This window comes from Ovis canadensis, chromosome 2 (genome assembly GCF_042477335.2).
Source record: "Ovis canadensis isolate MfBH-ARS-UI-01 breed Bighorn chromosome 2, ARS-UI_OviCan_v2, whole genome shotgun sequence".
Lineage (NCBI taxonomy): Eukaryota > Metazoa > Chordata > Mammalia > Artiodactyla > Bovidae > Ovis > Ovis canadensis.
Window position 1 is genome coordinate 73,871,057 of NC_091246.1, and position 13,594 is coordinate 73,884,650.

Consider the following 13,594-nt stretch of genomic DNA (forward strand, 5'->3'; position numbering starts at 1 on the left):
AATTCCCACATTTTCTTCCATCCTTACTCACTTTCCTTTTTTTTTTTTTTTTTGGTTAAAGAATGAAAGCCTTGGCCAAGGAACTTTTACAAAAATTTTTAAAGGTATGAGAAGAGAAATAGGAGACTATGGTCAGCTGCATGAAACAGAAGTTCTTTTAAAAGTTCTGGATAAAGCACATAGAAACTATTCAGAGGTTTGTATATTCTTTATATAATTCATGTAGTTTATGATAGTTAAAATATGCTCTCATACACGCAAAACACACTGATGCATGTGGCTTTTCAAATTACAATTTTTAAAAGTATATATATCAAAGACCTTTCTGAGGATACATTCTGTTGGGGCTAAAAAATAACAGAATTTTTTCATTGTAACTAATTTCCAAACTAATTTTTAAGCATAGTGTTATGTGTTTGATTACATCTTTGCATATATAATACTAAGGCAGTTGGTTTTAAAGTTGGCTCCCCAGAGCTTCCTAGGTTCCACAGGTTTCCTCTGTAATTTAATCTACTTTTTAAAAAAGTTTGAAAGGCAGTGTACTGAAGAACACTGTGTAGGTGAAATGTGGATGGATACCTTTGGGCATCATCAGAAGATGCTAGCCAGCAGAAATCCTGCTGCCAGTTGCCAGAGTCTTTAGCATGGTAAAATATCACCTAACATGATGTAACACACATTTACGAACTTAAAATGTCTTAAAAGAAGTCAGTAGAACATAATGTGGAACATACAAGCCAAAGAGTTGTTATAATCCAGAACTCCACAGTGTTGGTGATTGTGATCTTCAACAACCATACCCCGAAGTTCTAGGCAAAGTTTAGTTGAGTTAGAGTGATAGTATCTGCCAGTCTCCTGACATAGGTGTTAGACTGTTTTATCTGCCTTAATTCTTTAGGAAGTGTTAACTGAAGCTCCCATCCATGTTTATCGCGGTTCCACATCACTCTCTGGTGTATGCAGCTGTATGTATCTCTTTTCTCCACTCTGGCTGCTATGGGTTCTAAGACTGTTTATCTTGCATAATTCACATTGCCCTGTATCACGATTGCTCTTTCTCATTGCTGTTTCCTTAAACTAAGCTTAAATCGGCGGTTTCTTGGGAATGAACTCTTAACATCAAGGTTGATGGAAGTTGCAAATCTAAAGGGACCAAAGCACATTGTAGTCTTGTATATAGTCCTGCTGAGAATAGAAGTGCATTTTTCTAATGGCAGAATATCTTTCTGAACTGTGAATGCTTATAGACATGAAAGGTAATTCTTTCACAATTTTTACTTTTTTTTTTCCTTTTCATTAGTCTTTCTTTGAAGCAGCAAGCATGATGAGCCAGCTTTCTCACAAACATCTGATTTTAAATTATGGAGTATGTGTCTGTGGAGAGGAGAGTAAGTAAAACCACCAGCTTCCTTTCTGTTAATGTTATGTCTTTCAAAACATCCATTTTTATTTATATAGAAAATTTAATTTTAGGATCATAGTTGGATATCAGTATAACTATAACAAATTAAATATTGTTGAAACAGAAAACACTGTATTTCTTTTTTAATTTATTAATATTTCCCATACTTTTTCATTTAGGGGAAAAGGAGAATATACTTCCTACAAAGTTTGAAAACAGTGTTTTAGAGCATATGATCCCAGTTCTTTTGGTTTTATACTTATTTCATTGACTCTGTGATGCATTTTTTTCACATTAAAAGTATCTGAATGTGATATAATTGATGGTATTTCATAATTAACAATTTAAAAAATTTTGCAGTCCATAATAATGGGACATAGGACAGTCAGTGGCATCTATGAAATATATATGTAAGTCTTTGTGTGCCACATAAAGTTTTACTAAGCTCTTGCTCGTTAAAACTCCAAGATCTTTTTTTTTTTAATACTAATGTAAATTTCTCCAGTAAATTCTTTATTATTGATGTATGGATTATTCTCCAAGTTAACCATGGGCAGCAAAACTTTCGTAACATTTGTTTTAGTTACCCAGCAAGATCCAAAGGTGACTTTTGTCACCAAAAATTGTTATATACATATGAAAACTAATTTTAATATTAGTTGAAGCAGAGTCATGATTTGAGATTCATTCTATATATGATATTGTGTTTATATATAATTATTTAGACTTCTACCTCTTACTGTTGTGAATAAACTAAAACCCCAAAATGCAGTAGTATATACCTGTTATGCTTTGTTTAAATTATTGTATTTCACGTAATTTAATTTCTTTACCTATAATACTCACATATAACTATAACTATATTTATAAAAGTTTAAAATTATATATTTTTCATTGTATTATACTTTAGCCTTATTATTATTATATTTTAATGCAGATATTCTGGTTCAGGAATTTGTAAAATTTGGATCACTAGATACATATCTGAAAAAGAATAAAAATTCTATAAATATATTATGGAAACTTGAAGTGGCTAAACAGTTGGCATGGGCCATGCATTTTCTAGTAAGTAGTATATTCTTTTGTCAACTTACTGTTTTACATTTTGAAGCAGTGTGAAAGGATCTTGACCTGGGAACAAGAAATAAGTCTATAGATGCTGAGTTGTTTAAAATAATCTGTGTCACTTGGGGAAAGGGATTATTTTAGGTGTGTATTTATATGAAATAAATTTTGAAATAAGTAGTATTGTCACTCCATCAGTCTCTTAGAACTGCTAAAGGGTAATCTGTAGTTTGTGTACCTTAACTTTAAAGAATTGAATGAAAAATTATTAAAAAAAAAAGCTATGGACAGCATAAAAATCCTGTAGAAAGTGCCTTGTTACAATATTTGTAGGTAATTGGAAATTATGTCCACTGAGAAAGTGATATTGTCAGAAAAGCAAAATACTAGAGGGTCAGCCAGTAATCAGATTCTTCAGAGTGCACCTACTGAACAGAAACAGTATTTCTTGTGTCAGCTGCTATCTACAATACATACAGTTTAAAATCTCAGATTCATAAAGTGAACTGGCATAAAGTAGTTTTAAAAATATTAATTTTTCAGAGACTTCCCTGGCAGTCCAGTGGTTAAGACTTAGGACTTCCAAGCAGCGGGTACAGGTCCAATCTCTGGTCAGGGTGCTAAGATCCCATATGCTGCTGAGTGTGACAAAAAATAAATTAATAATTAAATAAAATAGCCTGTAAAAATGATAAAAGTAAGTATTTGTTTTATCATGGGTATAGATTATTATTTTGTTTAAAATGTAAAATAGGAAGCACAGTGCTGCTATAAAATTTCCTTTTATTTTCTCAAAGTATACCTCCAAATTAATGTTTACTTAATTTTTGTTTTTTAAATCCATTTGGAGGCCCTGGACATACCAAGTGCTCAAAATTTGTGGATTAATATTTGAATGTTTATGCAATTAATTTTAATAGGAAGAAAAAACCCTTATTCATGGGAATGTGTGCGCCAAAAATGTTCTTCTTATCAGAGAAGAAGACAGGAAGACAGGAAATCCTCCTTTCATCAAACTTAGTGATCCTGGCATTAGTATTACAGTTTTGCCAAAAGACAGTAAGTTCTACAGGAATCAAATTTAATTTCATTAACCTTTGCTTGGAAAGAGGCATAAAAATCATGCTGTTAATTTTTCTCAAACACTATTTTATTGACATATTCTTGCTTAATAAATTTAGTTACCATTTTCAGCAACCTAAATTATAGTTACATCTTAGACTCTTGTCTGTTTCTCCTTTTTTATGTTTCCGAACTGTAAAGTGATTTTTTGAAGCAGTTTTAATCCCTAATTAAGTATGAAATGCCAGGTTTTATCCAATTTTATTGTGGAATTTTTAAATATCATTCTTTGAATCACAAGTAAATTTTCTAAATTTTTTTCTCTTTAGTCATTAAATAAAAATTTGTGAAGAAATATTTCTAGTTTGAAATTTTTATTTTGTTTCATTATTCAGCTAATTATGCCTTATTTTACTTTTCTTTTGTGTTGGTAACATCCTTAACAAAATTAAAAATTTCAGTCAAAGAGGAGTTTTTTTTTGGTCCAAATAGTGTTGTAATTGTGTTTCATTGAATTAGCTAATTTCTCTAATTGAATGCTCTACATTTAGAATCCAGATTTATCAACTTTTGTACATTGATGGGTGGTTTCTTTTTTGAGCTAATAGTAGTTGAACTCTGTACCTTTATATGACAGTGAGGACAGGGACTATAGGGCAGAAAATGTTTTAGGAATTTAGATCTGATACTTGGGGATTTTGCCGTTTGGAGCGGAATGTGAAGAGAATATAAATTCGTATGAGGGAGAAAGGACTCTGTACTCTTATATCTCTTTAATTATGCACTAGAAATATTCACATTGCTTTACCACAATATACCAAAAGATGCAACAGTTTATCATTCTTATTTATTTATTTACTTATTTACATACCTGTTTACTTAATATATATCTATCTTCTATCATTCTGTCTATGCCAGAATACCAGAAGGTAAAGTTAAAGTGTCCCCTCCTTTTGTAAATACCATTTTTCTGATGGGATCAAAGACATCAAAAAATTAACTTGGAAGATTCCATGGTCTGGGCAGAACCTATGTATATCAATATTGTGCCAAGAATATCTTGGTATAATTTAATCATTCATTTGCCTGTTGGCCCTTGTTTTTCATCTGCAGGTTAGAATAGTCACTACGATTGAGTCATTAGTACAGATTGAAATGATGTTAACATTACCTTTATTGTTTATACATTGTAAAGAAGTAAAAAATATATCAAGAAGCAATTTGGGGAAAAATTTATGGGGAAAAAAATACTGTGAATGCATAGCTATTAGGAAAGGGTAGAGAGAACGGGGCAGTAGTTGAAACACTATGGTTTAATGAAAAATTTAGTTGATCCAGGATTCATTGTACAGTAACTAATTCTGTGCTATTAACAAATTGTATAACTTTGGGCAAATTATTCAGTCATTATGGGTCTTAATGTTGGCATTGTTAAAGCTGAGATGTTGAATTAGGTGATCTCAAAGGTCCCTTCTGGCCCTTAAGCATGTGTATATGCATGAACATACCCCCTGCCCCAAGCAAATTAAAATGATTTGATTATTCCAATTTGTGTGAAATTATTAACATATATAAGAATTGTTTTATTAAGGGAGTTATTTAAGCATTTTTTTTTTTTTACTATCATTTAAAAGTCCTGCAGGAGAGAATACCATGGGTACCACCTGAATGCATTGAAAATCCTAAAAATCTAAACCTGGCAACAGACAAATGGAGTTTTGGTACCACATTGTGGGAAATCTGTAGTGGAGGAGATAAGCCGCTGAGTGCTTTGGATTCTCAAAGAGTAAGTTTATATAAACACTGAAGTTGTAATTACTTTGTGATCCCTAATATTTCTTTCACATTATTTGATATTCTTTAGCCCATTTTATGTTAAAAAAGGTTGATAATGGCATTTATAATTTATTCTCAACATGTGGTTCTTTAATTATAGAAACTACAATTTTATGAAGATAGGCACCAGCTTCCTGCACCAAAGTGGACAGAATTAGCAAATCTTATTAATAATTGCATGGATTATGAACCAGATTTTAGACCTTCTTTCAGAGCCATTATAAGAGATCTTAATAGTTTGTTTACTCCAGGTATGTACTGTTGGAGCAATCTTAATGATGTATTTAATAAATCCTTACTAATTTTGTAATGCCCCTCTGGGAAGTTCCCTGATGTCTCTTAGACCCTCTTAATTTCTTACATTCATATGACTTTTTCTACCTTATACGTATTCTAGTCTCATTGATTGTGAAGTATTTTCATAAAAGGCTTTTACCCTTTAATAACCTCACTTTAGTTTGCTAGTTAACGAATATTACACTGAGAAGCTTATTTGATTTTTTGTAAACAATTCTTTGTTTTTTAAACTAGCTCTCACATATGGCTGATTAATTTTCTAAACATGAAGTAGATTTTTGTTTGTCCTCTCCTCCTTAAAAAACTTAGCTAAATATACATGTGTCTGACCCATAAATATTTTCTGTTCCAATACTACTTGCTCTTCTTGCCACAAAAATCGGCATACAAACTTACTTTATAAATACTAAAACTGCCTATTTTGGAAAGTATTCGTTTATCCTTTGTAAAAATTTTTACCAAAAACCTGTCCAATTATGAGTTATAATTCAAGGCTTCCATTAAGAATCTAAATGTTTAGAGTTGGCTTGTATCAATTTGTATTTAGTGTTTCTAACTCATTATGATTATTTTGGTCAGCCTGAATAAGAATAATTTTAACCCAGAGAATGGATTTGCCAGATTATGGTAGAAATGTTATTTATTTCTCCAGATTATGAACTATTAACAGAAAATGACATGTTACCAAATATGAGAATAGGTGCCCTAGGATTTTCTGGTGCTTTTGAAGACCGAGACCCTACACAATTTGAAGAAAGACACTTGAAATTTCTACAGCAACTTGGCAAGGTAAGGTGTCAGAAGATTTTTAAATAATTGAAGTGTAATCACAAAACATTTTATTTAGGGGAGAACAGACTTTTCTCTAAAGTTCACTTTCCACAGAGTTTTGGAGTGTTTGTATAACCAGCAAGTACCTACTATATAACATAAGAAACTCTGCTCAATATTTTATAACAACCTAAATGAGAAAAGAATTGGAAAAAAGAACAAATACGTATATATATATATAACAATCACTTTTCTCTACAGCTAAAACTAGCAGAGCATTATTAATCAACTATACTTCAGTATAAAATAAAAAGTTTTTAAAAAGGTGTTTGTAGAAAAAAGGTTTAGTTTTCAGGTTTTGGGGAAATGCTGTGTTAAATAGCTGTCTTTACTGAAAATTTTGTTGGAACCTTTAACAGGTACTGTGCATTGAACATTTTCAAGAGGAGGATAAATTAAGATATATTTTTCCCAATTAATTTGACCATGAGATTCTTTCTTGGTAGAGAGCACTTTAGTTATGAGATAGAGAGAAGAACAATTAATAAGCCTTTCCACCAGCTTCCTTTTTTAGTCACCTAAGGAAGAAATAATTAATCTGCTTGCTCATTCAGAGTGCAGATGTTGACTGGAGAAGGCATGTTTACTGGCAGACAGTTTCTCTCTTCTGAAAGGTCACACAGTCAGGCATAGCCTACATATTAGGATGGTAAAAAAGTTATTGTAGTTTCAGACCGTGAATTTTAAGCCATTGTAACTAGGCTCAAACACATCTTTATTAATCAAAATAGGAACCATTACAATCAGCACATTTTTGCCAATGAGAAATAAGTTTGTTTATTCCTGTAGCATAAAAATCTGTGTTTCAGGATTCGACTGACTTTTGGAATGCATTTTCCCTGGAAAAAAATCCCTGAGATGCTTGAAGAAGTGGTAGTCAGTTGGCGAGAGGTCAGCTGAATGTGGAGAATGAGGCAGAACTTCGTAGTGCGATTCATTCAGCTTTTGAAGCAGTCGTTGTGTCGTGTGTGGTTGAGTGTTGTCATGGAGAAGAACTGGGGTTCTTTCTGTTGAGTAGTGCTGGCTTCAAGCATTGCAGTTTTAGGTGCATCTCATCGATTTGTTGGGCATACTTCTCAGATGGAATGGTTTTGCCAGGGTTCAGAAAACTATAGTGGATCAGACAGGCAGCAGATCACCAAACAGTGATCATGACCTTTTTTGTCAACCTTTTACCAAACCTCCCAAAGTTTGGCTTTGGGAAGTGCTTTGGAGCTTCTTCTCAGTCCAGCCACTGAGCTGGTTGTCACTGGTTGTATAGAATACACTTTTCATTGCATGTCACAGTCAGATCAATTTCATTGTTGCATAGAATAAGAGAAGACAACCTGTCAAAGTGATGATTTTTTTGATTTGTGGTTAGCTCATGAGGCACCCAGCTTTTTCACCTTTCTGGTTTGCTTCAAATGTTGAATGACCATAGAATGTTCTTTGGCAACTTTTTGTGTAGTTGTAAGAGGATCAGCTTTAATGATCCTCTGAATTGGTCGTTGTCAACTTCCGATGGCCAGCCACTGTGCTCCTCATCTTCAAGACTCTCAACTCCTTTGCAAAACTTCTTGAACCACCACTGCACTATACATTTGTTAGCAGTTTCTGGGCCAAATGCATTGTTGATGTTGCGAATTGTCTTCTCTGCTTTATGACCTATTTTGAATTGCTCAAATTTGTTTTTTGTCTAACATCATTTCCCTAGTCTAAAATAAATATAAAATAAACGGCAAGTAATAAGTCACTAGCAAAATGCCATAAAGTGAGAAATGTGCATTAAAATGATGTATAACATAATCACATTTGTTTAAGAATGTATTCCAATATCAAACAGCAGAGTTCAGTGCAAAACCACAATTACTTTTGCACCAACCTATATTTTAAGTAAGATAGAAAAGGCTTACTTCTTAGTAGGTCCAATCATAGTGGTAAGCCCTCATTCTTCCTCTAAGCTTGGTAGTATAGGGTTCTGTACCATGTGACCTTGTGAACTGGATTTTTGGCATGGATGCAATGTGAAGGCCTCACTTAGGTATTGAATCTAAACTAAATGTTCTGATCCAGTTTTGCCAGAGCTAAACATCGGGGGTTATATTATACATTGGCTTAGTTTTATTAATACTTTGATGTCATCCTTTGTAAAGTATTCTTGAAAATGTTTCAGAGAGTGTAGCAATGACAAAAATAAGTCTAGGTATTTGGTATATTCATTATGTATTGCTGTGCAACAAATTACCCTAAAACTTAACAGCTGGGAAAAACAAAACAAAACAAAACATTTATTAGGTGAGTCAGGAATCTGGGAGCAACTTAGCTGGATGATTCTAGTGCAGGGTCTCTCAAAAGACTGCAACCAAGGTGTCAGCCAGGTCTTGCAGTTTCATTTGAAAGCTTAACTAGGGAAAGACTTACTATTGATATTGATATTACTATTGATATTCTGAGGCTATTGATAGGCCTCAGAATATCTGCTTCCTAGCTCACTTACATGGGCCTCTCCACAGGCTGCCTCACAACATGGGAGCTAAGAGCAAACACCCAAGATCAAAGCCATAGTCTTTTTATATCCTTATCTCAGGCATGGCATCTTCTCACTCTTGCCATATTCTGTTCACTGTCAGTTCAGTTCAGTTACTTAGTTGTGTCCAACTCTATGTGACCCCATGGACTGCAGCACGCCAAGCTTCCCTGTCCATCACCAACTCCCAGAGCTTGCTCAAACTCATGTCCATCAATTCGGTGATGGCATTTAACCATCTCATCCTCTGTCGTCCCCTTCTCCTCCTGCCTTCAGTCTTTCACTCTCTTTCACTTTCAGTCAATGTTTACTATAAATGAGTTTATAGCCTACACTCAAAGGAAGGGGATTTTAAAAGAGCTTGAATATCAGAATGTAGAGAATATTGGGAGATAATCACAGAAGCTACCAATGACACAGCATGACCTTGGCTTAAGCAGCAGACATATTTTTCCTCAAAGTTCTTGAGATAAGTCTTAAGATCAGGGTTCCAGTAGGGTTCAATTTCTGGTGAAGGCTCTCTTCTTAGCTTGCCACATGGCAACTTTCTCACTGTGTCCTCATGCGGCAGACAGCACTGGTGTCTCTTCCTTTTCTTATAATGGCACTAGCCTTACAGGATGAAGGCCTCACTCTTGTGACCTTATTTAACCTTTATTACCTCTTCAGAGGCCCTGTCTCCACCACGTTGGGGTTAGGGCTTTATCATACAAATTTGAGGGGATGGGACATGGACATTCAGTCCATACTACTACTACTACCAAGTTGCTTCAGTCGTGTCCGACTGTGTGTGACCCCATAGATGGCAGCCCACCAGGCTCCGCCGTCCCTGGGATTCTCCAGGCAAGAATACTGGAATGGGTTGCCATTTCCTTCTCCAGTGCATGGAAGTGAAAAGTGAAAGTGAAGTCGCTCAGTTGTTTCCGACTCTTAGCGACCCCATGGACTGCAGCCCACCAGGCTCCTCCATCCATAACAGACCCTTATTCCATACAGCTCACTGACAGTGATATCAAAGTCTATATTGTGAAAAATGAAAGTTCTTCCTGGAAGTTAGTGACAGAAATTTAGAAATTCCCTGGCATGTCCTTTGGCTTATCTTAAAAAATAACGTTTATGATTTGTTATAATGCCTTTTTGAAGTTGTTTATATTTCAGCCTCTAATTCCTTTTGGAGAAATTAAATATTTAGGCTTACTACACACCTACTAAAATATTGTCTCCTTTTTCTGAAAGTTATTTAATGTGGGTTTAGAGATACATCTTCTAATTCTAGCTGCTGAAATTGACTGTATAATCAGAATCAGTAATTTTTCTAGAAAACTTGAGATTTCTATCTTAATGTGATATGTGTTGTTTAAGGGTAATTTTGGGAGTGTGGAGATGTGCCGGTATGACCCTCTACAAGACAATACTGGGGAGGTGGTGGCTGTGAAAAAGCTCCAGCACAGTACTGAAGAGCACCTCAGAGACTTTGAAAGAGAAATTGAAATCCTTAAATCCTTGCAGCATGACAACATTGTAAAGTACAAAGGAGTCTGTTACAGTGCTGGTATGTTGCCTGTTGATACTTTTTTTGAATTTAGGATATGTCTTTGACATAGTGGGTAATAGAAACATATGATGTCTCAAGATCTGGACTTAAAATATTCCAGTGCCCAGAGAAGGAAACATTCTGTATGACTGGAGATTGTGTTTGGTGTTGGTGGGCTGTAACAGCAGGAAATCCTTGATTACTTGGCTGATCATTCTTTTCACTGAGGATGATGGTTACCATTTTTGCTTTAGCATACCAAGGGAATATCATTTCTAAAGAAATTGTTCATATTTTCTGTGAAAATATTATTTTTTAATTAGATCCTTTTTATTCAGTAGATGAAGAGAAAGTAAGTTTTCTCATCAGCTTATTTTGATTTGCATAAATGGTTACAGGAGATTAAAACATAAGTATTTCTAAAACTTTCTGTTCAGACCATTTTGATTCAGAAAGTTAGTGTTCCTAACTACCACGTGACCTTTAATTTATAATCAGATTTTGTCATCTTAGACTCAGATTTTATATCTCTTTAGGTCATTCATACACAGTTATCTTATATTAGTTCATCAATAAAACATGACAGAATAAAACATTACGTTCTCATTTGTGTGTTAATAGGCCGGCATAATCTAAGATTAATTATGGAGTATTTACCATATGGAAGTTTACGAGACTATCTCCAAAAACATAAAGAACGGATAGATCATAAAAAACTTCTGCAGTACACATCTCAGATATGCAAGGTACCTAATATCCTGGCTATTTGTTCTAAATGAAGAGAGTTTGTGCTTAGTTGCTCAGTCATGTCTGACTATTTTGCGACCCCATGGACTATAGCCCGCCAGACTCCTTTGTTCATGGGTTTCTCTAGGCAAGAATATTGGAGTGGGTGGCCATTCCCTTCTCCAGGGGATCTTCCTGACCCAAGGATTGAACCCAGGTCTCCTGTATCACAGGTGGATTCTTTACCATCTGAGCCACCAGGGAAGCCAAAATAAAGAGCATACGTTGAAGTAATTATTAAGAAATAATATATTTTTTTCTATTTTCTCTAGAATTTTCCTTAGATAATTAAGGGAGTAGGTAAGCAGAAGACTAAATTGTTTATGTTTATAAAGCTGGCTGAAAGAAAAATGTTATTTTATCCATAGGGCATGGAATATCTTGGTACAAAAAGGTATATCCACAGGGATCTGGCAACAAGGAATATACTAGTGGAGAATGAAAACAGAGTTAAAATAGGAGATTTTGGATTAACCAAAGTCTTGCCACAAGACAAAGAGTACTACAAAGTGAAAGAGCCTGGTGAAAGTCCCATATTCTGGTGAGTATGTTTTAGTACCATAAAGTGAAGTTTTAGAGCACAAACTTCAAACTTTATTTTTATTTTTAGTAGTTTGTCATTTATATATTTATAATAATAATCAATGAAGTTATTCCCTGTGTTTTTCAGTGGGAATTTTATGGTTTTAGGTCAAACGTTCAAGTTTTTAATCTGTTTTGATGTTAATTTTTATATGTGGTGTAAGATAATGGTGTAATTTCATTCTTTTGCATGTATCTGTGCAGTTTTCTCAACACCATTTATTGGAGAACTGTCCTTTCTCCATGCTACCTCCAGCTTTGTTCTTCTTTATCAAGGTTTTTCCCTTTCTCAAAGGATCTTTGTAGTTTCATACAAATTTTAGAATTTTTTCTAGTTCTGTGAAATTTTGATAAGAATTGCATTAGATCTGTAGATTGCTTTGAGTGCTGTTGTTGTTCAGTAGCCACGTTGTGTCTGACTCTTTGCTACCCCATGGACTGTAGCACACCAGGCTTCCCTGTCCTTCACCATCTCCCGGAGTTTGCCCAGATTCATGTCGATTGTATCGGTGATGCCATCCAGCTATCTCATCCTCTGATGCCCTCTTCTCCTTCTGCCCTCAATCTTTCCTAGCTTCAGGGACTTTTCCAATGAGTCAGCTGTTCGCATCAGGTGACCAAAACACTAGAGCTTCAGCTTCAGCCTCAGTCCTTCCAGTGAGTATTCAAAGCTGATTGACTGATTTTTATCTCTTTGCTTTAAGATTGACTGGTTTGGTCTCCTTGCTGTCCATGAGACTCTCAAGAGTCTTCTCCAGCACCACAGTTTGAAAGCATCAATTCTTTGGCGCTCTACCTTCCTTATGGTCCAGTTCTCACATCCATACATGACTACTGGAAAGACCACAGCCTTGACTATACGGACCTTAGTCAGCAAACTGATGTCCTTCCTTTTGAATATACTGTCTAGGTTTGTTATAGCTTTCTTCCAAGAAGCAAGCATCTTCTAATTTCATGGCTGCAGTCACCATCTGCAGTGATTTTAGAGCCCAAGAAGAGGAAATCTGTCACTGCTTCCACCTTTTCCCTTCTCTATTTGCCATGAAGTAATGAGATCAGATGCTGTGATCTTGGTTTTATAATATTGAGTTTTAAGCCAGCATTTTCATTCTCCTCGTTAGAGGTTCTTTAGTTCCTCTTTGCTTTCTGCCACTAAAGTGGTATCATCTGCATATCTGAAGTTGTTGATATTTCTCCCGGCAATCTTGATTACAGGTTGTAACTCATCCTCCACCGGGTCGTAAAGAGTCGGGCACAACTGAGCGACTAACACTAACTTACTAGCATGGGAAATGAGTGCAATTGTCTGGTAGTTTGAGCATTCTTTAGTACTTTGCTTCTTGGGAACTGGGATGAAGATCAACTTTTTCTTGTCCTGTGACCACTGCTGAGTTTTTCAAAGTTGCTGACATATTGAGTGCAGAACTTTAATAGTTACCTAGGTTGGTCATAGCTTTTCTTCCAAAGAGCAAGCATCTTTTAATACCGTGGCTGCAGTCACCATCCAGTGATTTTGGAGCCTAAGAAAATAAAATCTGTCACTGTTTCCATTGTTTCACCATCTATTTGCCATGAAGTGATGGGACCAGATGCCATGATCTTAGTTTTTTGAATGTTGAGTTTTAAGCCAGCTTTTTACTCTCCTCTTTCACCTTCATCAAGAGGCTCTTCAGTTCCTCTTCACTTT

The 13,594-nt window shown here is 35.0% G+C and overlaps 2 protein-coding genes across 3 annotated transcripts in view; one reads left to right on the forward strand and one right to left on the reverse strand.

Annotated features, from left to right (window-relative positions):
• AK3 (adenylate kinase 3) overlaps nt 1–13,594 on the reverse strand; it is a 467,912-nt gene that overhangs the window by 386,223 nt on the left and 68,095 nt on the right. The gene's annotated exons all lie outside the window — the stretch shown is intronic.
• The window catches only part of JAK2 (Janus kinase 2), a 117,172-nt gene that overhangs the window by 89,825 nt on the left and 13,753 nt on the right, over nt 1–13,594 (forward strand). For both annotated transcript variants that reach the window (XM_069576481.1, XM_069576482.1), the window contains exons 13-22: nt 62–196; nt 1,304–1,391; nt 2,343–2,470; nt 3,391–3,529; nt 5,167–5,318; nt 5,469–5,619; nt 6,318–6,454; nt 10,368–10,557; nt 11,161–11,285; nt 11,694–11,866. In XM_069576481.1, the coding sequence (XP_069432582.1) occupies nt 62–196; nt 1,304–1,391; nt 2,343–2,470; nt 3,391–3,529; nt 5,167–5,318; nt 5,469–5,619; nt 6,318–6,454; nt 10,368–10,557; nt 11,161–11,285; nt 11,694–11,866 (1,418 nt within the window). The remainder of the gene's footprint in view (nt 1–61; nt 197–1,303; nt 1,392–2,342; nt 2,471–3,390; nt 3,530–5,166; nt 5,319–5,468; nt 5,620–6,317; nt 6,455–10,367; nt 10,558–11,160; nt 11,286–11,693; nt 11,867–13,594) is intronic.